The sequence below is a fragment of the Hyperolius riggenbachi genome, chromosome 9 (genome assembly GCF_040937935.1).
Source record: "Hyperolius riggenbachi isolate aHypRig1 chromosome 9, aHypRig1.pri, whole genome shotgun sequence".
Classification (NCBI taxonomy): domain Eukaryota; kingdom Metazoa; phylum Chordata; class Amphibia; order Anura; family Hyperoliidae; genus Hyperolius; species Hyperolius riggenbachi.
The window spans coordinates 110,978,931-111,004,291 of NC_090654.1; the positions used below are offsets into that span (position 1 = coordinate 110,978,931).

The window sequence follows — 25,361 nt, forward strand, 5'->3', positions numbered from 1 at the left end:
TGGGGTAATGGCCATTTTCAAAATGGAGAGGAAGGAGAATTCCATTGATCGCAGTGGACAAGCAGGACGCGGGAGAGGAGAAAGGAATTGAGGAGTAGACTACAAGGGATGCAATTATGACGTGTGTATGTTTATTTTGACTTTTAATTTTCAGTTCAGGCTTGCTTTAAGAATCCATAGTGGGAGGTAAGTGTTAGGAGTAGGTGGGGGAAAGTTATGATTAGGCATAGATAAGGGAGGGTTAGTGTTAGAATTAGGGTACAGAGTGTCAGTAGAATATCAGTATATTATCGCTATTCTACTATCGGACATAGTAGAATATCGGTGAAATTAGTGTATATAGTAGAATATTGGTAAAATTACAGATATTCTACTATTGATATTACCTGGTGCCTATTTTTCCTCATGCCTTTAGTGTATATATACCTCAAGGATACCTACATGTAAAAATGCAAAAGGTAAGTTTTATTGGAATTTACGTTGTAAAAAGTGAAATCTTCCTTTAACTTTGAGGCCACTTGTGCGCTGCATCGCTCCGAGTTACGCTTCCCTGCCGTGAGGGTCATGTAAGTCTATGGAGACTTGCACACTTCACACGATGAGGTGCAGTGCACCGGATATATCCAAATCATTGCTGCAGCGAGTTACCGCATGATCCGTATCTGCCGCACGGGTTATGCGGTAATGCAAGTCAATGGGCGAAGCAGTAAGTGTGGATGACAGGAGCGCTGTGCATGGGCGGAACAATGGGAATCCTAGTGATGAATTTCCTGCCCAGCAGGAAGTACATCACTAGCCAGAGAGTATGCATATGACCCTGTCACCACACCGTGGCCAAGGCTGGGGCTTCCATAGAGGTACAGGCCCAAAGCGCTTCAAAAGCCCACAGGCGCTTTCATAGAGGCCCAGCGGCCCAAAGCCTGGAGGCTCCCCTAAAGGTGTGCCCCCCCAGCCAAACGTAACTGTGCTCCCCAAGGCCACTGCAATGTCTTTGGCAGATTAGTGTTTCACTTGTCCCGGTAGGTGTGCTCCTCTGTCAGTCCTTGGCTCCATGCACTCCACAACTTCATCCTTGCAGGGTCACCTCTCCTTCATGACCTGGCAGCATGGGACAGGTGAGACGCTACTCTGCCAAAGAGATTGCAGGGGCCCGGGGGAGCACAGCTTAGTTGGAGTGATCTGTGGCAATGGCAGCAGGGTCAGAGGCCCTCGGGTGAAATTTGCCTGCGTCAAAAGGCCTCCTTTTTAGTTGGGGGGGGGGGGTCTGTGGGGGTCCCTCTTTTAATTTTGCCCGGGGGCCTCATTGTAACTAGAAACAGCCCTGACACAGACATGTATACAGCAATACCCTCTCCCCCCCTTCCCCCCCGGCAATGACTTTGACATACAAGGTTTAGACATTCCTGGTATATCCGGTAGTGTTAGCAGGTATGCATGCATACTTGTCATAATTGTGAATTGGCTTACCTGTGATCTCCTCCCAGGGTTACACAGGTGTGACCTGCTTCAATGACTCTATTAACTTCGTCAGCCAACACTTGGCATGCAAGGCCAACTGTACGGGGGTATTTAACAGTGTTGTTGAAGAGTTTATCATTAGGAACTTGGGCAAAGTGTAGATCTCCGACATCATATACATTACAGCCTAAAAACATAACAGAATACAAGTTTCAGGGCAATGACCACTGTGTGCAGGCGAAAGAAAAGAAAATCTGAAATAAACTATCATTTAAAACTGGTTAAATCTACAAAATAAGCAATTATCGTTTGGTAAGTCTCCTAAAATGAACTTTTACTCTGAACACAACTCTGATTGAACCTTAAAGTAAACCAGAGATGGCGTGTGGGGCCCAATTGATAATTACCTGAGTCATCCTCCAGCCCCATAAAGTGCTTGGGGTCCCTCGACGTCCTCCCCGGCTGCTCCATTCTCTCTGAAATCCTCCCAGTAATCGGATCAGTCGTTGACAGTTGTGATCTTCAGCACATGCGCGGCTCGGCCCCTCGCACTCACGCCGCACTCCCGTGCCAAGGAGTGTTTTGTGCCTGCGCAGTTCTAGTGAGTAGGCGCAGAATGCTCCAGGCTGTGGGAGTGCAATAGGGGGGAGCACGTACGGCCAAGCATGCGCAGGAGAGCGCAGCCGGCCTGATAACTAAGAGGTTTTCTGAGAGAGCCGCCGGGGAGGACGCCGAGGGACCCCAACCACCTTATGGGGCTGGAGAATGCCCCAGGTAAGTATAAACTGGCCATACACACTTTGAGATTCTTTTCAGATGGGTATGGGTTTTTTTTCCATCGGTTTTGTGGCATAGTTGCCCAGCAGTTGACCAACGTATAACCATTGATCCCCTCCCCTAAATTATTCCCATTTCACAGAAGCATTTAAAAATGCAACTGGATTTGTTAGTTGTGTGGGCATTCATCAACCATGACAGGCATTTAAAATGATCATAAACTGCATGGAGTGTCTATCAATTGATAAAGCTACTGAACCACTGTAACTTTATTAGATTGCAGAGAAAACACCTATAAACCTGGTTGCAGGTGTCTGGGATGTTGATGGTGCTATTTTACAGGACAGATGCAATAGCAATGTGCCAATCACATCTTTATAAATAACATGGCAGCAATTTCTATTAAGAATGTAACCTAAAAGTAAGGATTAAAAGTAAGAAATGTAACCTAAAAGTAAGAACACACACACAGTTTTACTCCTGTAGCGTTCAAGTAGATGCTCCTTCCTCTGCTGAGGACATTATGCAGGCAATGGAAACTCTGTAAAACAGAATTCCGCCTTTGTGTTTGTGAATATTTAGGTTGGAGCGAGCATTTGAGGTGCCCCACAGTGCATCACTGCTGAATATGCAATTGTCCCTGTGTTGTCTCTGATAGCTAAACACACTATCAGATCTGCTGGAATGCAATGATGACTATCTCAGACAGTTTGGTCTTTATCAGTGCATACCATGAATTAATGAGGCTCTATGGGGTAAGACCTGATGCTGAATACACACGATGCGTTTTTGCGTTCGTTTTTGCGGTCGATTCGCATCGATTCGATTATTTCCAACATGCTCGATTCAGATTTCGATCATTTTTGCCGTCGATTTGCATGTTAATGATGCCAAATCGACGGCAAAAACGATCGAAAAACGGATCGAGCATGTTGGAAATAATCGAATCGACCGCAAAAACGAACGCAAAAACGCATCGTGTGTATTCAGCATCATGCTGAATACACACGATGCGTTTTTGCGTTCGTTTTTGCGAACGCAAGAGTTAGGCATTCAAGAGTTAGACACTCAAGAGTTAGGCATTCGTTCACATTGTTAACATGGGGAGAACATACATACTCCGTGCAGATAGTGCTATGGCAGGGATATGAAATGGAGACCCAGCACTGCAAGGCGAGAGTGCTAACCACTACGCTACCTGCTCACAATTATAGTGAAGAGCCCCCAATCCTCCCCCTTCTGCAGAGTCTGCAGAGTAGCAATTTTAATATTTACCTACTCTAGTGCTGCTTTGGGATTCCTCTGATCTACCTGATAGCCGCATGCTCTATGCTGCATTCCTCTAAGTTTGAATGCATGTCACGTGATTGGAAGCTGGAGGTATGGAAGCACAGAGCTTGCTACTTCCAGGAAGAACAGAAGAAACTTGACGCATCGCTGGAGCAGGTAAATATTACACTGTTGAGAGGGTGTTGGGGGGGGAAGGTGTGTAGGTGTGTGTGTGTGTGTGTGTGTGTTTTACCAGCCACACAAAGGGGTTTGAATCCAAGGAAAGAGCCCCATGCAAATTTCACTGGGGGGTCCCATGGGCTGTTGATGCACCTGGGTTGCAACTGACAAAGTTTCAACCAGAAACACTGTCACCAGTGTACTCCTCTGTCTAGGAAGGCAGTGTGCGGTCATTATTTTACTGCTTACAATGATGCACGTTTGAAGCTATTGAGGGCCACATAAAATGGCAAGGAGGGTCGCATGTGGCCTGTGGGCATTGAGTTTGACACCTGGGGCCATATGCAATTCACTTTTTCACCTGAGTTTTCTCCTAGGAGATAATTTTTCATCTTTGATTTAAAATAACTTTTCAGCAATTTTCGACTAAAAAAGTACCAAAAAGTAAGTGAAAAAATACTATCAAAATTATTTTGAGTATTTTCTTGCTTCCTGGTGGCTTAAAAAGCATTATATTGACAAGTTTAAAATTATCACCTAGGAGAAAACTCGGGTGAAAAGGTGAATTGCATATGGGCCCTGTTCTCTAGCTTTTATAGGAGAATTAAGCCATATAAATCGTATTCAATGATAAAGTACAAGATCAGTAACAATACTATTGTACACATATTTCTCCTTTGTGTAGCTACAGAACTAAGAAATGTGTTGTCACAAAGGTAATCTCTGATCACATACTTTATCCCAGTGTTTCTCAAACCTGTCCTCGTGACTCCCCAACAGAGCATGTTTTGCAGGCACCCTCACCTATGCGCAGGTGGGGTAATTAGTGTCTGAGCTAGGTGGATTCCATGTAGCTGAGAGAATAATTACCCCACCTGTGCATAGGGTAGGTTGCCTGCAAAACATGCTCCGTTGGGGAGTCACGGGGACAGTTCTGAGAAACACCGCTTTATTGTTATATGTTCAGTTTATATTGCTCAGGTCTACTTCAGAAAAGTTTTTCTCTGCTCTTAACAGTGATGGGACACTCTTCTCAGATGTGGCCATCTAAGGAGGCAGTGGCATGAAACATCCACCTGAAACATTTAAATTACATCAGTTGCTTAGTGGACACTGGCCCATAGAGAGCGCTATTAAGTGTTAGTTGTATTATCTATCCTGTGTATGCCAGTTTACTGAAAAGCAACACAAAAGGTAGCTCATGTGTAAATACTTGTAGCGAAGCAGTATCCTACCTATGCTAGACAGTCTTTCAACAAGTCCTGCATTTCTAATTGCTGCTGGTCCATGTTCCACTCCTCGCCATTTCTGTAATAAAATGTGATATCATTAATACACATATATAGACCTTATCAACTCAGAAAGGGTATCAGATTACATGAAATATGACAGCTTATTTCCACCAGAAAATAGATCTTCAATTTATATTGCTCAGGTCTACTTCAGAATCACTTGAAAGTCTTAAAGCAGCAGGGACAGCCATACTATACCAGCAAAAATAAAACACATATACAAGTAGATAAATACTTGTTCTACTTACATAACATATGTATTGTACTGGCCACGTATTGATTTCAGTGATTTTTATATAGTAAATGAAGAGAAAACTGTTCCAGGCATTTTCCATCTTTACTGCCTCTGACTGAAGCCTGATGTAATTTCCTTCCTTACGCTTTTTTCTCCCGCCTAAAATGGTGTATTCATTGCCAGCCTCCCTCCCCACTGAGGTCTGAGTATAGGTCATATTTCATCCGCTTCTGCAGAGGTGTATTTCAATTCTCAGTCTGGTGTTACACTAAACTGCCCTCAGCCAATCAGTGAGGAGCAGGAATGTGGAAGGGGACATAAGAAGCTTCCCTCTTCCTGGCAATGTACCAGAATAGAGCCAGGCTGAGATAAGATTCTTTACAGCAGAAACATTTATGATTATATTGGAATGCTTACAATGCAGGGTCGGGATGTAGGCTACATAATAAACACATAGCATTGGGTAACTTGATTTTATGGCTGACAATCCCACTTTAAAGCAAACCAGAACTTGTTTAGGGCTAGAATAATTCTGCATGTCAGCTCACTCACCACCCATACAATTCTATGGGCCTGCTCACAGTATTGCTTTGTAACAGATCACATTATTCTTACTCACTGCATGTAGGCTTTGTATTAACATCTATGTCTAGTCTCCAATGCAGTTCACACACATAACACGTGCGTTATGCAAGAGGGTGACATGTGAGTTTACAGTGGCAGTGACTTGCATGGTACTGCATGTCTCACTATACAGGCACATCGCACCATTAAGGTGTAATGCAACATGTGTGCAACGTTGCGGTGTGACTGAAGAATAAATGACCTGCAACTGCTTCAGAATAGTGTGAAAGGTGCCTCAGACATAGTTTAGAATTACAGTGAGGGTACTGGGGGGGCGAGGGGATGGGGTAAAAGCTGACAATAATATTGTCAGCTTTTACCGATAAGCAGGTTTTGCAGGACTTGGCAGTGAGCAGTAGTTACATGCACCTATTAGGGATGGTCAATGAGATGCAAATAAATTATGCACATTTTGTATGCAAATGTATGCAGCTTGAAAATGAACCAATCAAATCCTGCTGAGGTAAAATTGTCTTGGTCCATTTCAATGACCATTCCTAGAACCTATATGTTTCCACATGAATGTCTGATGAAAGATGCTGCTGAGACTAATGTTCAGATGATACTACAAGACACCACTAGCACTAGGCAATCAAATGCTATAATTAAACATATGTTACACCTCACAAATATACATCTACCTAGATTTTTGGTATGACAAATAAAAAATGACGACTGTAAAAACAATCAGTGTAATGGCTTGAATGGAATGACGTTTGACCGGTTGATTTAAGTGTTTACGAAGTCTGCTAGAGAAGAAAGTTGCTAAAATAGAACAAGGTTATCCGCACACGTCTCGTCTCCCATCTTCAAGCATTAAGCAACTGAACGGATGAGATGTCTGTAAACAGCTAAGTATATTCAATGAGTCACACCGCCAAGTGGATAGAGTGAGATAATTATATTAGGTCTATTATTGGCTTATGGCTTATTAACAGTTCCATAGACTTCAGTTTGGGGGCCTGAAAGTAAATCGATTCCGCCACATTAATTGAGTGCAGCAGATCAGTTCAGGCTTTGCTGCACTGAAGGAATACAGCAGGTCTCAGGTTTCTATGAAACGGGCAACAGAGATTTTCATAAACAATGTTGGCTTAAAGGTACCTTGCAGTGACACTAAATTAAGATGTCTAAACACAGATCCATGTAGAGCAATGACGGTACTTACAGGCTGTTGCCTGATGCACAATAGTATCGTGATTATACAGTCATATACAGTCAATATTTTTAGATAATAAAGAGGGACGCTTTAAGACACGCCCCTTTTTGCAAAATGTCACTGCGCTCCAAATGGTAAAGAGATTGTAACAGAGGATCGCAGCAAATAAAAGGTCACTTCACCTTCAGAGATAATCACTATGCAGATATAACTGCGCTTCAATAACCATCACAGAGGTTAAACCCTGTAAGTAATCACAAACAAATGCACATAGTGCAAAGTATTGCCACAATAAAGCTGTAATCCGCACCACGTGTGTGCACTCCTGGGGGTAGTGCCACCACCTTGGGAAGGATATTCTCAAACTCCCCTATGTGGCCCACTCACCAAAAGCGCGTCTTGTCACACTGCATATAAGTAATCGCCGGTCAGCCAGGACACGCCCCTGCCACACCCTAAGCACACCCCTTGTCATTCATATCGTAAAGAATTCAGAGCAAAAGCTGTAGTTTTATCATTCAAACCACACTGGTCCTTTCTATCATCAGTTGTTTTCATTAATTTTAATGTTCGAAAATGAGAAAAATATCAATTTAAATAGAACAATGTAAACAATAGGGTCTCTGGGGACATTCAGGTACAGATAAGAGGCAGTGGGGTCCAGTAGAGACAGCAAGCAATAGCATCTCTGGAAAAACACCAAGCATGGCAGAATAGTACAAAGTTCTAGTGCTCTTGGTAGTGTGTTTTAGCTTTGAAGTGCCTTCAATATTTTATTGCAGATCTCCAGGTGTCACCACCGTAGTGTGCTCCACTTTTCCAGTGCTAACAAAAAATATGTCCCAGCTTTCCAGTGTCCTCAGAAATATATCCAAAGCATCTTCCAATAGTGTGTCTGCAACTTTGCAGGGCTACCTGCAGTGTGCTCCCCCCCACCCAGTTTTGCCATGCTCACTAACCACTGAGAGACTGGAACGGTTAATTAATTATTATGTTTATAGAGATATACCAAAGAGATCTCAACAAAATTATATAGATTTAAAAACTTCCCCTGGGTAACATATGTCCTAACTTACAAACAACCAATTTGCTGATACAAATGGCACACCTGTCGCAATGATGTCACTTAAAACCACATGCAGCATTTTCAGGGTGAATAAATGTCACGGGGTAGTGGGGGCACATTAGAGGCATGGGGGGGGGGGGGGGACACTGGAGACACAGGATGGCGCAGTGCAGGTGCAGGGGACTGAGGGGGGGGGCACTGGATGACAGAGAGGGACACAGGATGGCACAATGGAGGCACAGCAGGACAGAGGAGGACACTGGAGGCACAGGGGGACACAAGATGGAGGCATGGGGAAACGGGGGTCACTGAGGGGACAGAGGGGGCAACAGAGTGGCCCAGTGGAGGGACAGAGGTAGACACTGAATGGCACAGTAGAGGCAAGGGGGGCAGAGGGGGACACTGGAGGCACAGGGAGACTGAGGGGGACACTGGAGGCACAGGGAGACTGAGGGGGACACTGGATGGCACAATGGAGGCAGAGGGAGACAGATGGGGACACTAAAGACACAGAGTGGCACAGTGTTCACACTTACATACAAATTCAATGTAAATGCAAACTTATAGTACTTATTTCGTTAGATAACTAGAGAGTACCTCTGAATAAAAACCATTATAAAAAATGATTCAGCTATAGGACTTTTAAATTGATCAATTAACCGGGTCACATAAATCAATTAATCTAGAAGACATATTTTATCCAAAACCATGTTATATTAAAAAAAAAATTCTCTATAAAATTCATGGTTAAAAATCACTGCTCATAAGCCAAAGCCATATTAAAATGCATTCTGCAGACTGTAACCTTTCAGGTTAAATGGAGATCAGTGTCTCATTACTAATGAAACTAAATGAGGTAGTTGTAAGTGGGAAGATACAGATCAGACAGGGAAACTAGGTGAAAAGATCCCAATTTAAATTAATAAATGTTTTAAAAGTAATTTCAGCATAACCATACTAATAAAACTAAATGAGCTGGATTCAGAAGGGAGATAGAGATCAGACAGGGAGACCAGCTGAAAAAATCCCAGTTGGAATTGATAAATATTTAAAAGGTCATCTATGATTAGGTAAAGCGCAATGCAAATTGCAGAAGAGAAAACGTGCAAAGGCACACTGTGTAGGAGAATCATACTCACCTCAACGCCTTAATATAAAAGCATGAGTAGCTATTTAAATTTTAGTCTGAGTAAGGCCCTTTAACCCCTTCCCGACCGCCTAACTCCAACAGGCGTTGGGAAGGTGGCTTCCCAGGACCGCCTAACACTGATCGGCGTCAAGTCCTGAGGGCGAAAACTAGCAAGGATCGCGCTCGCATATGTGCGCATATCCCCGCTGAATTACGTAGACAACCTGTCAGCCGCAATGGCGGCTGGCAGGTTGTAACATAAAAAAAAGAAAAAGAAAAGACAAAACAACTTGTACAACACTGCGATCTAGTGCAACGCTGTACGGGGGACAGCTCTGTCCCTGAGCTGTCCCCAGGAGAGGATCACAAACGATCGTTTGATGCCTATGAGAGACGATTGCGGGGATTAGCTGTCGGGGGGGAGGGATAAAATATAAAGAAAAAAAGCTTTTTTATAAAAAAAAATGAATAAAAAAAAAAATGCAGATCGCAGCAGCAATCAGATGCCACCAACAGAAAGCTCTGTTGGTGGCAAGAAAAGGGGGCCAGATTCATTTGTGTGCAAAGCTGTATGGCTGTGCAGCACACTGTTAAAGCTGTAGTGTGCTGAATTGTAAAAAATGGTGTGGTCACTAGGGGGGTGTAAGCCTGTGGTCCTCCACTGCTTAAGTGAAGGAGGACAGCAACAGGTAGGGTGGAAGAGAATGCCAGTGTGGGCGTGCCCATTCATGTACAGCCCCAGAAGTAACAGACGGAAATCTGGGCTGAGATACTATCAGAGTTCACGTAAGAAAGTGATGCACATAGCACAGTGATTTACGTACTTATATTTATAGAACACCAACATCTTCCGCAGCACTGTACAGAGTATATTATATTGTCACGTAACTGTCACGCAGAGGGCCTCACAATCGAATGCTTACCATAGTCATATGTCTATATTGTGTAGTGTATATCGTAGTCTAGGGCCAATTTTGAGGGAAGCCAATTAACTTATCTGTATGTTTTGGGGATGTGGGAGGAAACAGTGCCTGGAGAAACCCACTTGAATACAGATAGCACTCTGGTTGGCATTTGAACCGGGGATCCAGAGCTGCAAGGCGTGAGAGCTAACCCCTGGGCCTCCTACTGCCTCGGTGAAGAAAACACCTCACAATAAATAAAGAGCATACGGTACATTGGGATTCCAGAGTAACAAAGCAGCTTGGGGCGACCCAAACTACTAGGAATGTATAGGGGATATAAGAGACCGAAAAGCCCTCCAGCAATGCTTGGTGTAATTTGCCTTCTTAAAGGGAACCTAAACTGAGATGGATATGGATTTTTCCTTTTAAAGCCATTGTTACCCGATCAAAAAAAAACAGTAATACAAAGGTATTAGAGACACAGGATCAGCAGAAGAGTCAGGAAACTGGTATTATTTTAAAGTCAATGTTACCCGATGTAAAAAAACAAAAGTCAGACACTCACCTAAGGAGAGGGAAGGCTCTGGTCCTAATGAGCCTTCCCTCTCCTCTCCCGGTGCCCTCCATGCTGCGCTGACTCCCCCGATCCAATCCCCCTGCCGCGGGGGACTTCGGAAGTCTTCGGGAGCACTCGGGCCCCCGAAGACAGACGGCTCCATACTGCGCACGCGCGAGTGCGTCATACAGGGCGCTCGCACATGCGCAGTGTGGAGCGGCCTGTCTTCCGAAGACTTCCAAAACCTCCCTTCAGGGGCAGAAGTGGCAGTATTTGACCAAACTGGTTGAATGCTGCTACGGGGGATTCTGAGCGGGACCGAGCACTGGGAGAGTAGAGGGAAGTCTCATTAAGACTCAGAGCCTTCCCTCTCCTTAACAAAAGTCAGATACTCACCTAAGGAGAGGGAAGGCTCTGAGTCCTAATGAGACTTCCCTCTCCTCTCCCGGTGCACGGTCCTGCTCAGAATCCCCCGTAGCAGCATTCGACCAGTTTGGTCAAATACTGCCACTTCTGCCGCCGAAGGGAGGTTTTGGAAGTCTTCGGAAGACAGGCCGCTCCACACTGCGCATGTGCGAGCGCCCTCTATGACGCACTTGCGCGTGCGCAGTATGGAGCCGTCTGTCTTCGGGAGCCTGAGTGCTCCCGAAGACTTCCGAAGTCCCCCACGGCGGGGGGATTGGATCGGGGGAGCCAGCGCAGCATGGAGGGCACCGGGAGAGGAGAGGGAAGGCTCATTAGGACCAGAGCCTTCCCTCTCTTTAGGTGAGTATCTGACTTTTGTTTTTTTTACATCGGGTAACATTGACTTTAAAATAATACCAGTTTCCTGACTCTCCTGCTGATCCTGTGTCTCTAATACTTTTAGCCACAGCCCCGAACAAGCATGCAGATCAGGTGCTCTGACTGAAGTCAGACTGGATTAGCTGCATGCTTGTTTCAGGTCTGTGATTCAACCACTACTGCAGTGAAAGAGATAAGCAGGACTGACAGGCAACTGGTATGGTTAAAAAGGAAACATCCATATCCCTCTCAGTTTAGGTTTCCTTTAAAACAGAAGGAAACATGCAATAATTCAGCTATAAGTGAACATTTGTGGTTACCCACAATGCACCACTACTGAATATGCAAATTATCTCTTTTCGCCCCTGTAAGCCAGGCAAGCATCCAGAACTGCTGGTGTATAGCAAACCTATAGCTTTAAATTTTACACAGCCACATCAACTTGAGACAAAAATTCTAAGTGCATTTTTACTTACCTGGGGCTCCTTAAAGCCCCTAGCAGTCTGTGTCACTCGCCTCAGTTCCGCTCTTAACCGGTTTTCCGCTGTCCTCTCTGTAATGGGCGCAGACCCAGCCACTACCAGGTGAAAGACCGGGTGAGAGCGGAACTGCGGCGAGGGACACAGACTTGTAGGGGCTGGAGGAAATCCCATGTAAGTAAAAATGCACTTAGAATGTTCACCTCATGCGTCCTTTAGGGCCTGTTTCCACTACACGCAGATTTGATGCAGAATGGATGCAGAAAAACCTGACTCCAATGAATGCCTATGGGAAAATCTGCATCAGAAAAATCGCGTCTAGTGGAAACAGGCCAATAGAAATTCATTGGAGTCAGTTTTTCTGCTTCCATTCTGCATCCAATCTGAGTGTAGTGGAAAAGCCTGCACTCACCTAAAATAAAAATCATAAACTAAACATAATAATGGATGAATTATGGGGTCCTGGTGCGTACATGCTGCTGTTCCCCTGTCTATGGCTCCGATTGAAGCCAGCCAAATGGAGGCCAATGTAACGGCACATGCTCTGTCCTACCTTGCCACCAACAGAGCTTTCTGAAGTGCGGGTGCCTAGAACACTCCCAGCCATGGCTGTGAGCACAGAGTCAGTTCTGAGAAAGAACATGATATTCAGCAAAAAAAAAAAATTGGCTTTCAAGCAAGTAAGAGTCTGTCAAATTTCAAAATTCAATAAAATGTAACATTATTCCCAGTCATATAAGTATGGTGATACAATGTAAGGCCACATAATGTATTTACATACCTTCACGATTAGGCCTCTTTCCTAGTGGGACGTTGCGTTTGATGCGCACAACGTGGACGTTATTTTAAACTGCGTTATGTGTCTCTTGCTGCGCCGTGTTCGTTGCATACAGATGGAACAAAAACGGCGCATGCGTCACATTTAAAAAAACAAAAACAAACATTACTTAGCATGTGCAAACAGTCCAACGTAGCTAATAACGCAGAGAACGCACAGCATGCAGCACTTGCTACACGTTACACACAACGCAGCGTGAGCACTGTAAATGTCGCACATACTTTGTGTTGCTGTGCGTTAGTCTGCGTTATTACTTTTTATAACGTGCGACTTTAACGTCGCACTGTGAAAGCAGCCTTAGGGGATTTATGTTTTATTGATGCCTAAATACTTGACTTTTTTATGATACTGTAATAAATGTTACGTTTTATTGAATCTTGAAATTTGACAGACTCTCGCTGGCCTGAAAATCCTTTTTTTTTTTTTCTGTATATTGTTTTGCATACAGGGGTAGACGTTATTACGCATCTTTACTTCCATTACATATAATCTGGAACAAAAACAGAACAAGGCTGAAAGTCAGCTAGGACTATAACAGCACTGAATGGGAAAGTACCCGAAATGCATAAAAACACGCCACAGAGAAGATATAAACAACATAACAGACAATGTTCACTGTGCGCATGATAAATTGCAGCTACACCTCTCACTACAGACACAGTTCCTTTGTCAGGGGAATAAACAGAAAGTGACTAAGCTTTAACACAGTATGGTAAGCCTGCTATTGTACTTCCAATAATGAAATAATTGTCCAATAACACAATATTTTCATTATGGAAAGTCCAGTAGCAGGCTTACCACCCAATTTCACGAATCAGTCACTTTCTATTTATTTCCCTTACTAAGCCCTCTGGTCAATAGCAAAACATGTGGAGTTTCTCTTCCCATCATGGGTACTGAAATTTGTAAAGGCAATAGTGTCAGCTTTACTTTTTTGTTTGTTTGTTTGTTTGTTTTTGCTTAACTCGTTTATGCTTTCTTTCTATTTAAGGGGTACTATGATGAAAACTTAACAGTTAGAAAAAAATATGTATACATACATAAAGATATACATTGGCTACATAGTAAAATTAATAGTTAATTACCTTATTGCTATGTACAGGGCCAGTTCTAGACATTTTGCTGCTTGAGGCAAACTTAGGAGGAACCCCCCCCCCCCCTCCTTGATTTGGAATGATTGTATAGCACCTCAAAATTTTCACCCTCAGTATAGGTAGGTAGCCAGGTATAGTTGCTCCCAGTATAGGTAGCCAGTATAGTTGCCCCAGTATAGGTAGCTAGTTTAGTTGCCTCCAGTATAGGTAGCCAAAATTGTTGCCCCTGTATAGGTAGCCAGTATTTGCCCTCAGTATAGTTGCCCCAGTATATGTAGTTAGTATAGTTGCCTCCAGTATAGGTAGTTAGTATAGTTGCCCCGGTATATGTAGTATAGTTGCCCCAGTATAGGTAGTTAGTAAAGTTGCCCCACTATAGGTAGTATAGTTGCCCCAGTATAAGTAGTTAGTATAGTTGTCCCAGTATAGGTAGCTAGTATAGTTGCCCCCAGTATAGGTAGCACAGTTGCCCCAGTATACAGTAGGTAGTTAGTATAGTTGCCCCCAGTATAGGTAGTATAGTTGCCCCAGTATAGGTAGTTAGCATAATTGCCTCCCCCCCCCCATTATAGGTAGTATAGCTGCCCCAGTATAGGTAGTTAGTATAGTTGGCCCCGGTATAGGTAGTTAGTATAGTTGCCCCAGTATAGGTAGTTAGTATAGTTGCCCCCAGTGTAGGTAGTATAGTTTCCCCAGTATAGGTAGCTAGTATAGTTGCCCCAGTATAGGTAGTTAGTAAAGTTGCCCCCAGTATAGGTAGTATAGTTGCCCCAGTATAAGTAGTTAGTACAGTTGCCCCAGTATAGGTAGCTAGTATAGTTGCCCCAGTATAGGTAGTATAGTTGCCCCAGAATACAGTAGGTAGTTAGTATAGTTGCCCCCAGTATAGGTAGTATAGTTGCCCCAGTATAGGTAGTTAGTATAATTGCCTCCCAGTATAGGTAGTATAGTTGCCCCAGTATAGGTAATTAGTATAGTTGCCCCCAGTATAGGCAGTATAGTTGCCCCCAGTATAGTTAGTATAGTTGCCCCAGTATAAGTAGTATAGTTGCCCCAGTATAAGTAGTTAGTATATAATTGCCCCAGTATAGGTAGCTAGTATAGTTGCCCCCAGTATAGGTAGTATAGTTGCCCCAGAATACAGTAGGTAGTTAGTATAGTTGCCCCCAGTATAGGTAGTATAGTTGCCCCAGTATAGGTAGTTAGTATAATTGCCTCCCAGTATAGGTAGTATAGTTGCCCCAGTATAGGTAATTAGTATAGTTGCCCCCAGTATAGGTAGTATAGTTGCCCCAGTATAGGTAGTTAGTATAGTTGCCCCAGTATAGGTAGTTAGTATAGTTGCCCCCAGTATAGGTAGTATAGTTGCCCCAGTATAGGTAGTTAGTATAGTTGCCCCAGTCAAAGCCGGATTTACAGCTCAGGAGCCTGTAGGCATAGGCGTTCTGGCGCCCTAAACCCCGCCCCTTAACTCAAGCCACACTCCCATATTAGGTAGGCATCCCTCCTCCCCATTTGGTAACCCCATTAATCTATGTAGTAGATGTGTCCTCCACCCCAAGTATAGGGAGCCAGGTGTGCCCACCCCCACCCCAGTATTAACTATACCCCCAATGGGTAGAGGACACTTTGGGAGGGGAGCAGCCTCTCCTACATAAGGAGCCTGTAGGCACGGGCCTACAATGCCTTATGGTAAATCCGGCCTTGGCCCCAGTATAGGTAGTATAGTTGCCCCAGTATAGGTAGTATAGTTGCGCAAGTATAGGTAGTTAGTATAGTATAGTTGCCCCAGTATAGGTAGTTAGTATAGTTGCCCCCAGTATAGGTAGTATAGTTGCCTATGTATAGGTTAGCGAGATCTCCTGGCTCCCCTCCCTCCCCAGCAGCCACTTACCTTCTTGTAGCAAACGGCGGCCACCTCCTGCAGCAGGACAGGCTCACTGTGGGTCCCCCTCGCCTGTCCTGCTTGTAGACCTCAGATCCGCGTAACCCGCCGCGGCTCCCATAGCTACACGTATATCGGAAGTAATTACTTCCGGACCGGTATACGCGCAGCAATGGGAGCCGCGGCTGTCCCACGATCTGACTAGAAGTAGGACAGGCGAGGGGGCCCTGTCCTGCTGCAGGAGGTGGCCGCCGCTTGCTACAAGAAGGTAAGTGGCGGCCGGGGAGGAAGGGGGCCAGGGGAACCAGTGGCGGCCGGGAGCAAAGGGGGTGGGCAGGCGGGAGCGGGGGGAGTGGGCGGGATTCCGCCTGATGCGTAACACCGCCTGAAGAAGCGGCGTCACCTGGCGTCATGGGCAGGATGGCCTATGTAGCTGTCACTTGCAGTAATCTGTCACTTGTTTTTAATTTGATGATTCTTACATGTTACCCACCAGTTTTGGGCTGGTCCTTCTCCTAATAGGAGAACTTAAAAGTTTACTTCATTTTTTTAAAAGCTTTTGAAAATAACAAACACCCAGAGAATCCCCCACAAGTGTGACAAGAGAAAAACAATGTACAAATGTTAACAATATTGTTATGATTATTAAAGGGAGATGTACTAGTTCAAAACCTGGCGGTAAGATATAAGAACTATTGGATCAAACACACTTAGGGCTTGATTCACAAAAGAGTGCTAACTGTTAGCACGGCCGTTTTCCCACGAATTTTCGCATTGTGCGCGATCGTGAATTTTCGCGCGACACTATATCGATTTTGCGCGAAAATTCGCTTTTACGCGCGAAAACCGTTGTTGTTTCGCGCAAAAAAACGCGATCGTGCGCAATGCAAAAATTCACGTGAAAACGGCCGTGCTAACAGTTAGCTCTCTTTTGTGAATCAAGCCCTTACTGTTAGTGACAGCTGCCTAGAAAGGGAACAGGCATAGTTTAAAAGGAAATAGATATGGCAGCCTCCATATCACTTTCATTACAGGGTCAATTCAATACTTTATATTCTGATTTTAATTTCTGCCATGTTCTACATGTCTAAATAACATCATGTTAGAAGTGCAAAAAGTCATCCCACCTAGCAGACTGGCACAGCATGGGTTGCCATCTTGCTTTCTGCATATTCTGAAAATGTCATTACCTGTGTGTGTCTGACACTTTTTCTGACTCTGTAGTAAAATTCTGTAAATGGCATCTCTGAGATAACATGGTCTCTCAGGAGGGGGGCTGAGTATTAGGGTCGGCGCTTCCATAGAGGCAAAGGGAGCAATTGCCTCAAGGCTCCCAAGCACTACTGGGCCACCCCAGGTCTCCCACTGACTCGTACCAGCTCCTTAGGACCCCTGCAACTCACCTGTCCTGGCACACTGCTCCATCTGTACTTCCTGTCTTTAGTCTCGCTGGCTGCCTCTTCTCCATGAACCTTCGCAATTCATTGAACAATAACAGGAACCGGGTCACTGAGGAGAGGCAGCCAGAGAGGATGAAGATGGGGAGCATGGACTGGAGCAGCACACCAGGATATGTGAGTTGCTATGCTGACAAAAATGATGCAGGTGCCATGGGAGCATATAAAAAGATGAAGGGGGGGGGGGGCAGCAAGCTCAGGGGCCCTAGGGGGGGGGAATATGTTGGGGGGCAGGGGCCCCCCCTCAGGTTAATTTGGTTCTGGTGCCCCACTGTTGCTTGAACCGGCCCTGCAGGGCAGAGATGCTACTAATGCTACTAGGAGAAAAATGGTAAACAGAAAATGTGAAAATCAATGGGACTACAGATGAGACACACAAAACCTATGCATATAATCCTGATTCAGAGGAGAATATACAAACAACTTTTATTTAAAGGACATACATTGTTCAGGTACACTTTAAGTGTGTTACATAAAGCACTGACTGTACGGTACCAATGTACTCTTGTGTGAGTTCATCTTTGCACACATTGCATCATATGCCTGCCTGTCTGCTTTGAACACCACCCTACAAGGTATCTAAGAGTATTTTTCAGCTGCAGAGCTGACAGGGCGAGGGATTCACCTGCTGCTAGAAACCCAATCCTCCATAAGGAGCCAAAAGTAGCCCAGGAACGTCTATACATTGTTCCTGTATCTGTAGAGGCTTCTGGTGACTGTGCAATGTATAGAAACCATCTGAACCTATGCTATGCACAAGGATGACATTCAGTGACTCCTAATGCCACTAAGTGATAATAATATTGTGCACTGTCATATAATGCTGAAGATGATATGATTCTGTATCAAGACTTGACAGTAAGAAGTCCAGCTCCCGCCAGGCTCTCCTCTCTCCTGCATTTCCATGCTACAGTCACTGGGGCAACCTATTGAAGGAGAGGCCTTTACCATACAGGAAAATTATAACAGCAACTGATTGTTTGAAGTGAACATAACTTGACTTCACTGTACATTTTTAATGATTATTCTTTCAATGAAGATGTCACCCAAACTGCCTCTCTTGTTCTAAGCCAACTCTATCCTGATAATATCTTGGATAACCCAATAACTGGTTAAAAATAAAGAGAGTAGATAACTTATAAATAGGTATACATTTATAAATAGGGATGGTCAATGAGATGCAAATCATTTAGAGTGGATGCATGATTATGCAAATTTTGTATGCAAATATATGCAGCTTGAAAATGGACCAATCAAATTACTCATTGGAGGTCCATTTTCAAGCTGCATACATTTTTATACAAAATTTGCATAATCCTGTTTCAACCTGGAGCGATTTGTATCTCGTTGGCAATTCCTATTTATAAAAGGAGAGAACAGGGTTTTTATTTTCTTCTTTTGACTTATAATACATCATAATCATCATTTTGTTTTCATTACACTTATAACAGTGCCGACAAGTAAAAATAAAATGCCTTCTTTTCTGAGTGTTCCCCATTTCTTGATACATCATCATCTTAGGGGGAACATACCTGTTTTCCAAAAAAGCAAGGGAGTTCTAAAGGAAGTATTGCTATACGCATGCTAGATTTTCACCCCAATCGGTCCTTAATGGGCGCCTTGGCCAAGCTTAATTCACCATGTGTTTGTAGCTTTATAACTAGGCCCTATTGTTCTCTATGGAGGCATTTTATCTCTACTGCACTAAATCAATAGGATGTTCTTCTTGTACTTACTCAACTTACCAATCATAAGTTTATGTTAATGTTATGCATATTTATCCTTTTTGCAATAGGACCATTCACATGCAGTAGCTGATTATTTTATTGGCTAAAAAAGGCACTGTGCATTGCTAGTTAAGGCAGATTTACTATAGCTGAACTGCACATGCCCAGAACGCTGCCATCAGCTGCTGTGCACAGCCTTTTGGGAGCACAATTTAAGGGGGCTACGGAGAAGACAGAGCCTGCACTCTTGCTCCAATTGATATCAGACAGTCAGAGCTTTGAAAAGCTTTGAAAAAGCTAAGCTGAGGAGCCACCGAGGTTATGTGGACACTGAATCTAATAACCAGAGTTATTTGATGGTTCCTCTGTGTGCTGAAGTAACAAATACAGCTGCGTTCACTTGCTACCGGGTGGCACATGTAAGGAAGTTCACAGAGGAGCTGTCCCAGAACCTATTAGAGTTGGCGTATTTCAAATGGTGTGAGGGATATGAAATTGGTGCATATGGAATGTGTATATGTGGTCTCTGATAGTGTAGCCATAGAGCCATAAAACACATGTCAGGTGCTTGCTGGACTGAAAGCAAGTATAACACCCAAACACTTATAACCACTAATCAAGGCCAGCAGCACCCAAACTTCACATTTGTAGCCGCAGTTCAGTGAGGCCTGGAACCCACTGCAAACCGCAAACGCTAAACGCAACCGCTAGCGTTTTGCCTGAGCGGTTTGCAAGCTGATTCATGCGAGTTTTCGGTCGCGTTTTGCAACAGTGTATTTTTTTCCCCAGCGGGTGCCTAGCGTTTTGCGTTTTGCGTTTTTATCCTGATTGGTCCTGTGAATTATTTTTCATTTTGTTACAGTGTGCTGAACCGCAAAACGCTAGCAGAACCGCTCAGTTTAGGTTTTGCTGAGCGTTTCTGCTAGCGTTTCAATACTTTACATTGAAGCGCTAACGCTCCCAAAATGCTGCATGTCCTGCGTTTGCGTTTCTGGGAAACGCAAACGCTCCTGTGGAAGTTGCCCCATCCATTAACATCAGCTGAGCGTTTTGGCAAAACGCTAGCGTATCGCAGCGCTGCCAAAACGCTGCCAAAAGCGCTCCTGTGGGTTCCAGCCCTTAGGGTTAGATATCTGTTTGGATGGTTCAGTTAGGTATAGACATATCATAGGAGGTTCTTTAGGATTAGGCATAGGTTAGGTGAGTCTGTAAGGGTTAGGCCTAGTTTGTGTGTGTGTGTGAGTGGGGGGGGGGGGTGGTTAGGCATCAGTTGGTGGGGTAAGTAACGGTTAGTCATCCATACAGGGAGGATTGAAGTCAGAATGGGATCAGGTTAAGGGATCTCACAAATATAAATGCAAAAGTTTGGATGTTTGTTACTCAATCACTCAATCCGTGGAGCGGATCAGTCAAAACCAGCCTTATCAGCCTGCCGACAGACTGTACACACGGGCAAACTGTCGTCAGAACGGCCCCCCGTCGTTTGAAGGAATCAGGCGTGTGTACGCGCCTTAAGACATTTTGGTCAGCACACTCCTGCACTCAAATACTTCAACAATTAGCATCTGCATAACAGTCAGCTAGCCACACTGTTGGCTGAAGCAAGTGCATTACCGGTACTCATAAAATGCCTAGGCATTGACTTATTGCAGTTAGTCTGTAGGAGTAATGAAACAGCCTCTAGAATAGAAACAAGTGTTCATTTGTAGCTGCCTTATTTTGCTTTCATAAACCATGGCCTGGATAAATGAGGACCTTCACAGAAACATTCTGCACAGACTGTGACAAAGGATGCCAAGACTACGATTAGATTTTATGAATGGCGATCCAGTGCATTATTAGAAGAGAGTCCCCACCCACCTATGAGTCATGAATAGGTTACTAACTGGAATTTATTTGTGATTATGAAACATCGGGTCAGTCATTGAGGCTGCTCCTCCCAATAATGTGTGACTACAGATGAGAGTAAACAGGTTTTAATATTTAATCTCATACGAGCAACTTAGGACGTTCATAACAACAGACTTGCAGACACTAGTATTAAATGGTACTTTGAACGTCAGCAGCTCTGTACGCCCCTAGCAAATGAATAGTGAAATCTGACACCCATGATCTGGCAGAAGACAGCTCATCCACATGCTCGGTTAAGCCTCATCCCTATGCGATGACAATGTCACAGGTGGGAGGAAGTGTGTGTGAGTCATGGGTGTTATTGAAAGGTAACACAAGTTCATATGTGCTTGCAGCATTCTGTGCCGCCTGGATGAACAGGGGGTCCAAAGCTGACATTGTTGCTAAACCTCATTGACACACATTTCAAAAGCAGGACAACACACTTTAAAGAGGAACTCCAGCCTAAACAAACATACTGTCATTAAGTTACATTAGTTATGTTAATTAAAATAGATACAGTAGGTAATATAATCTCTTACCGACCCTGTTTTAAAAGAACAGGCAAATGTTTGATTTCATGATGGCAGCCATCTTTTTGGTTGAAAGGAGGTGACAGGGAACATGAGACACAGTTCCAACTGTCCTGTGTCCTGAGCGCCTCTCCCAGTTGCTAGGCAACATGAATAACAACATAGGAAATCCCATCATGCTCTGCACAGCATCAGGGAAAAAAAGTCCAGGCTTTTTTTCTTTGATGTGTGGAGCTTAGATAAAAATGCAGCTAAAAATGATGCTTTTATAAGAAAAACAAAGTTCTGATGCTGTGAAACTGTGAAAGAAACACCAAGCCTTTTCAGTTCTGCTGAGTAGATTTTTAGTCCGGAGGTTCACTTTAAAGAAGAACGTTACAGAAAGATAGTAGCAGGGGGAAAATAAATCAACACATTGCAAAGGGAGAAGTTACAAAATAGAAGATAGATCTAGAAATGTTTGATATTCGTCATGTGATTTGTTCATGTTGTTTGGTTCACTGTGTAATTCTTTCATATGTTGTCTGATCCAACGTCAGTCTGCAGGGTCATCATCTGTACTGCTGGCAGACACTGGAAATAAAAACATGCAGCACCAACTGACATTATCTATAAACACACCCACTAGCAATGTGATAGGCCAAAAGGAGATTATATATATATATATATATATATATATATATATATATATATATATATATATATATATATATATATACACACTAGCAGACCCAAGCCCGTTTAAAAACAGGCTCTAGGGTCTGTGTTTTTCGCCGCCACCCGCCACATGTACTGCTCACGCGCGCACCCGACACACGTACGCCTCCCCGCTGCACACACGCCACTGACTAACTAAAGTAGTCTCAGGGATAGACATGCTGAGAACCTAGTGTATAATACAATAGAAAACCCTCTGGCTACGTTCACAGTGAGATATTGCAATGTAAAGTTGCAAAGCAACATTACAACGCAACAAAAAAGTGGTAACACAGATTAACGCTGCATTACCGTTGCATACAGTAGGTACAGAAAAGTATACAGTCAACGAAAAGTATGCTTTCCTGTACATGGTAACGTGTGCGTTTAGAGGTAATGCACTTCAGCAGTGCGTTACCGTAATGCAACACGTTACCATGCAATGCTAACGTCACACTGTGAACATTGCATACACACTTCATTGCAGTGCAGTAAGTTGCATTATAAGACTTTATAATGCAGCTCTGCAACGTCCCACTGTGAATGTACTGTAGCCTCAGAGTTGAATCTAGATATCCATTTCTGTGATTTGTTTCACATACAGGCTACTGAGGAAACACTCAGGGTCGTGTTCCTGTGATTCGTTCCATAAACAGGCAATCAGGGTCATGTACTAGCGAAGGGACGCTCATACAAGAATGTGTCCATCAAATGATCAAGATAAAATGAACAAAAAAACACAAAGGACTACTGAGCACATGTATAGCAGGGTTTCTTTGCATTATTACAGCATGTACCCCATTATGGAGTCTCTCAATTACCCTCTACTGTGAATAACATCCTATCAAGTAACGCTTGATAGATATGTATTTGTTAGGAGTGCTCCATAAATTGTGTATAAATGTGTTTCAAACATCCTTGAAGGGATACTTAAAGAGAACCTAAATTGGAAACTTACCTGGGGCTTCTACCATCACTGTGCCTGCACCATCCCTGAGCGATCCTCCAGTCCCCCGCAGCACCTCTTTTTGTTCTGGATTCGTGGCCCCGGTCCACGTGCCCCCTGATCCTGTGGATGGGAGTGCTCTGCGCATGCGCATTACAGGGAATTCTCTACTGTGCATACGCAGAACACTCTCGTCAACGGGAGTGTGATCGAGGAAGTGCGTGGCACATGCGCAGTGGCCGTCGACTTGCCGAGTCGCCCCACTGAAAGAGGGCCGTTGCGGCGAACAGGAGGATCTCTCAGTGACACCGCAGGCACACAGTGGCTGCAGGGGGCTGGTAGAAGCCCCAGGTAAGTTAAACTTTTTTTTCTGAGGTTCCCTTTAAGCCTTATAAAAAAAAAGGTGTTTAACTTACCTGGGGATTCTTGAAGCCCCCTGCAGTCACCTGTGCCCGTGCTGTCCTTCCGGTACCCTCCAGTCAGCGGTGGCCACCCCCCCAAAGCTGGCCAGACGCTCCTGTGGAGCCCCATGCATGCTAATTGAGCTCCCGTTGCAGAGCGCAGTAGCGACTTCCCAGTACTGGCCCATGCACAGTACTGGAAAATTTAGGCTTAAGATTTCCTTTAATTGATTAAAAATACTTATACAGGCTTATTCATATGTGATTAATCATTATTTTAATCCCCAAACTCACTGTAAAAGAAGTTCAAGTACCCCTGAATATAACCCAAGTAACCCCTGAGGTACGATTACCACCTGTTGAGAATCGAGGTGCTAGAACAGAGTTTCTCAACATTATTATAACGTGTACCCCATTATGGAGGACGGTGATTGTGAGTACCCTCTATGGTGAACAACAGCATCTCAATTACCTCTGGAACTTATATATACATATATATTTATTAGGTGTGTTCGATATTTGCATTTTAAATGCTTTTCAAAGATTCTTTTATGATTTGAATTAACTATAAAAAACTTATTCAAAAAGTAAAAGATACTTTAAAAGTATCCCTAAACTCCTGGTGATAGATTACTGTGACATCTGACCCATCAGAAGTACCCCTGGGGACTTAGAACCTGGGATGTATAGAAATGCTGCCCCGTTCCTGTGGCTGCAGGTACCCTTTAAATCACTTGTTTCTTACACAAATGGTAATAGGCATACGTAATTAAGGGTGGATCTCTTTTGGACCAAACCATCAGTATGTCACACCGGTATATAAATGTTATTGAACTTATTTCCAGGCAGGAATATTCCTCACCCTTACCTGGCCTTTGGAGAATGGCGCCCCAATGATAGCTACTGAGTGGGTGCATTTCTTCCGCAGATTAGCCGTATTAACGCTTCTCCTTAGCAGCGTGGTAAAGCCTGTTGTCAGCGACATCCTCTGCCTAGGCTGTGATAATGCGGCAGCCGATTCTCTATGCTGCACTCTGTCTGGCTGGTGCGCTCTATAGACTATGCGGTACTGCCTAGTGGATGGAGCGCTCTATATATGCAGTGTGCGGTCCCTTCTCTCCAGCCTCCTCTTTGTTACCTGCTTGACCCCGGCCGCTCTGTTTACAGCAGCATCGCTCGTTCGGCTACATGACAGACGGTAACATCCCACCATAGAACGTCAGGATGGAAGCTGCTGGCGCTCCAATGAGAGGCGAGGGATTCGGAGGTGTGTCGGACACTGCCCGCTCACACCCTCAGCCTGGGAACCAGAACACGCTGGTGCTAGTCTGCAGGAAGGTGCTATTGATAGAGATGGGTTAATGTTTTTGCTGTAGATAGTATCTAGTTAACAACAGTTAAGTAACATGCGTTTAACTGTTTACTTTACAGACTCCAGAAGTGTGCACTGAACGGGATAGGGTTTGTAAAAAAAACTCTCCATGTCAGCCTATGTAGGAGTTAAAGTGTACCAGAGATGAACAATAGTCGAAGTTTTATAGATACCTGGGGCTTCCTCCAGCCCCATCCGCACGGCCGCCGTCCTCAGCCTTCTCCACCTCCGGTACCGGGTCCCGTAACTTCAGCCAGTCACGGCCAGTGTGAGCATGCGCAGTGCGCTCTTTCTGTCTCCGGCGGAGAATAGTACTGCACAGGAAAAGTACTATTCTCCGCCGGAGAGAGATGGAGGGAGCGCACTGCGCATGCTCACACTGGCCGCAACTGGCCAAAGTTACGTGATCCGTGTGGATGGGGCAGGAGGAAGCACTGGCGTAACAATAGGGCCTGCAGCCCCTGCACCCGCGTGGGACCCGGCCCTCCCCTGGGGCCCGCTCGGGGCCGTTTTGTGGGGGTTGGAGGGGACGCAGCATGAGGGGAAAGCCATGCAGCAATTCGGCGGGGAGGGGGTGTCTCAGCAGATGCGGGCAATCTTCGGGTGATCC

The 25,361-nt window shown here is 44.4% G+C and overlaps 1 protein-coding gene across 1 annotated transcript in view; it reads right to left on the bottom strand.

The window, feature by feature from the left end:
- Window positions 1-24,610, bottom strand: part of ARG2 (arginase 2) — a 38,097-nt gene extending 13,487 nt beyond the window's left edge. Inside the window, exons 1-3 of the mRNA XM_068253328.1 lie at window positions 24,248-24,610; window positions 4,920-4,992; window positions 1,468-1,645 (exon numbers count right to left, since the gene is read on the bottom strand). Of these exons, the coding sequence (XP_068109429.1) occupies window positions 1,468-1,645; window positions 4,920-4,992; window positions 24,248-24,364 (368 nt within the window). The 5' untranslated portion in view covers window positions 24,365-24,610. The remainder of the gene's footprint in view (window positions 1-1,467; window positions 1,646-4,919; window positions 4,993-24,247) is intronic.
- Window positions 24,611-25,361: the final 751 nt, after the last annotated feature.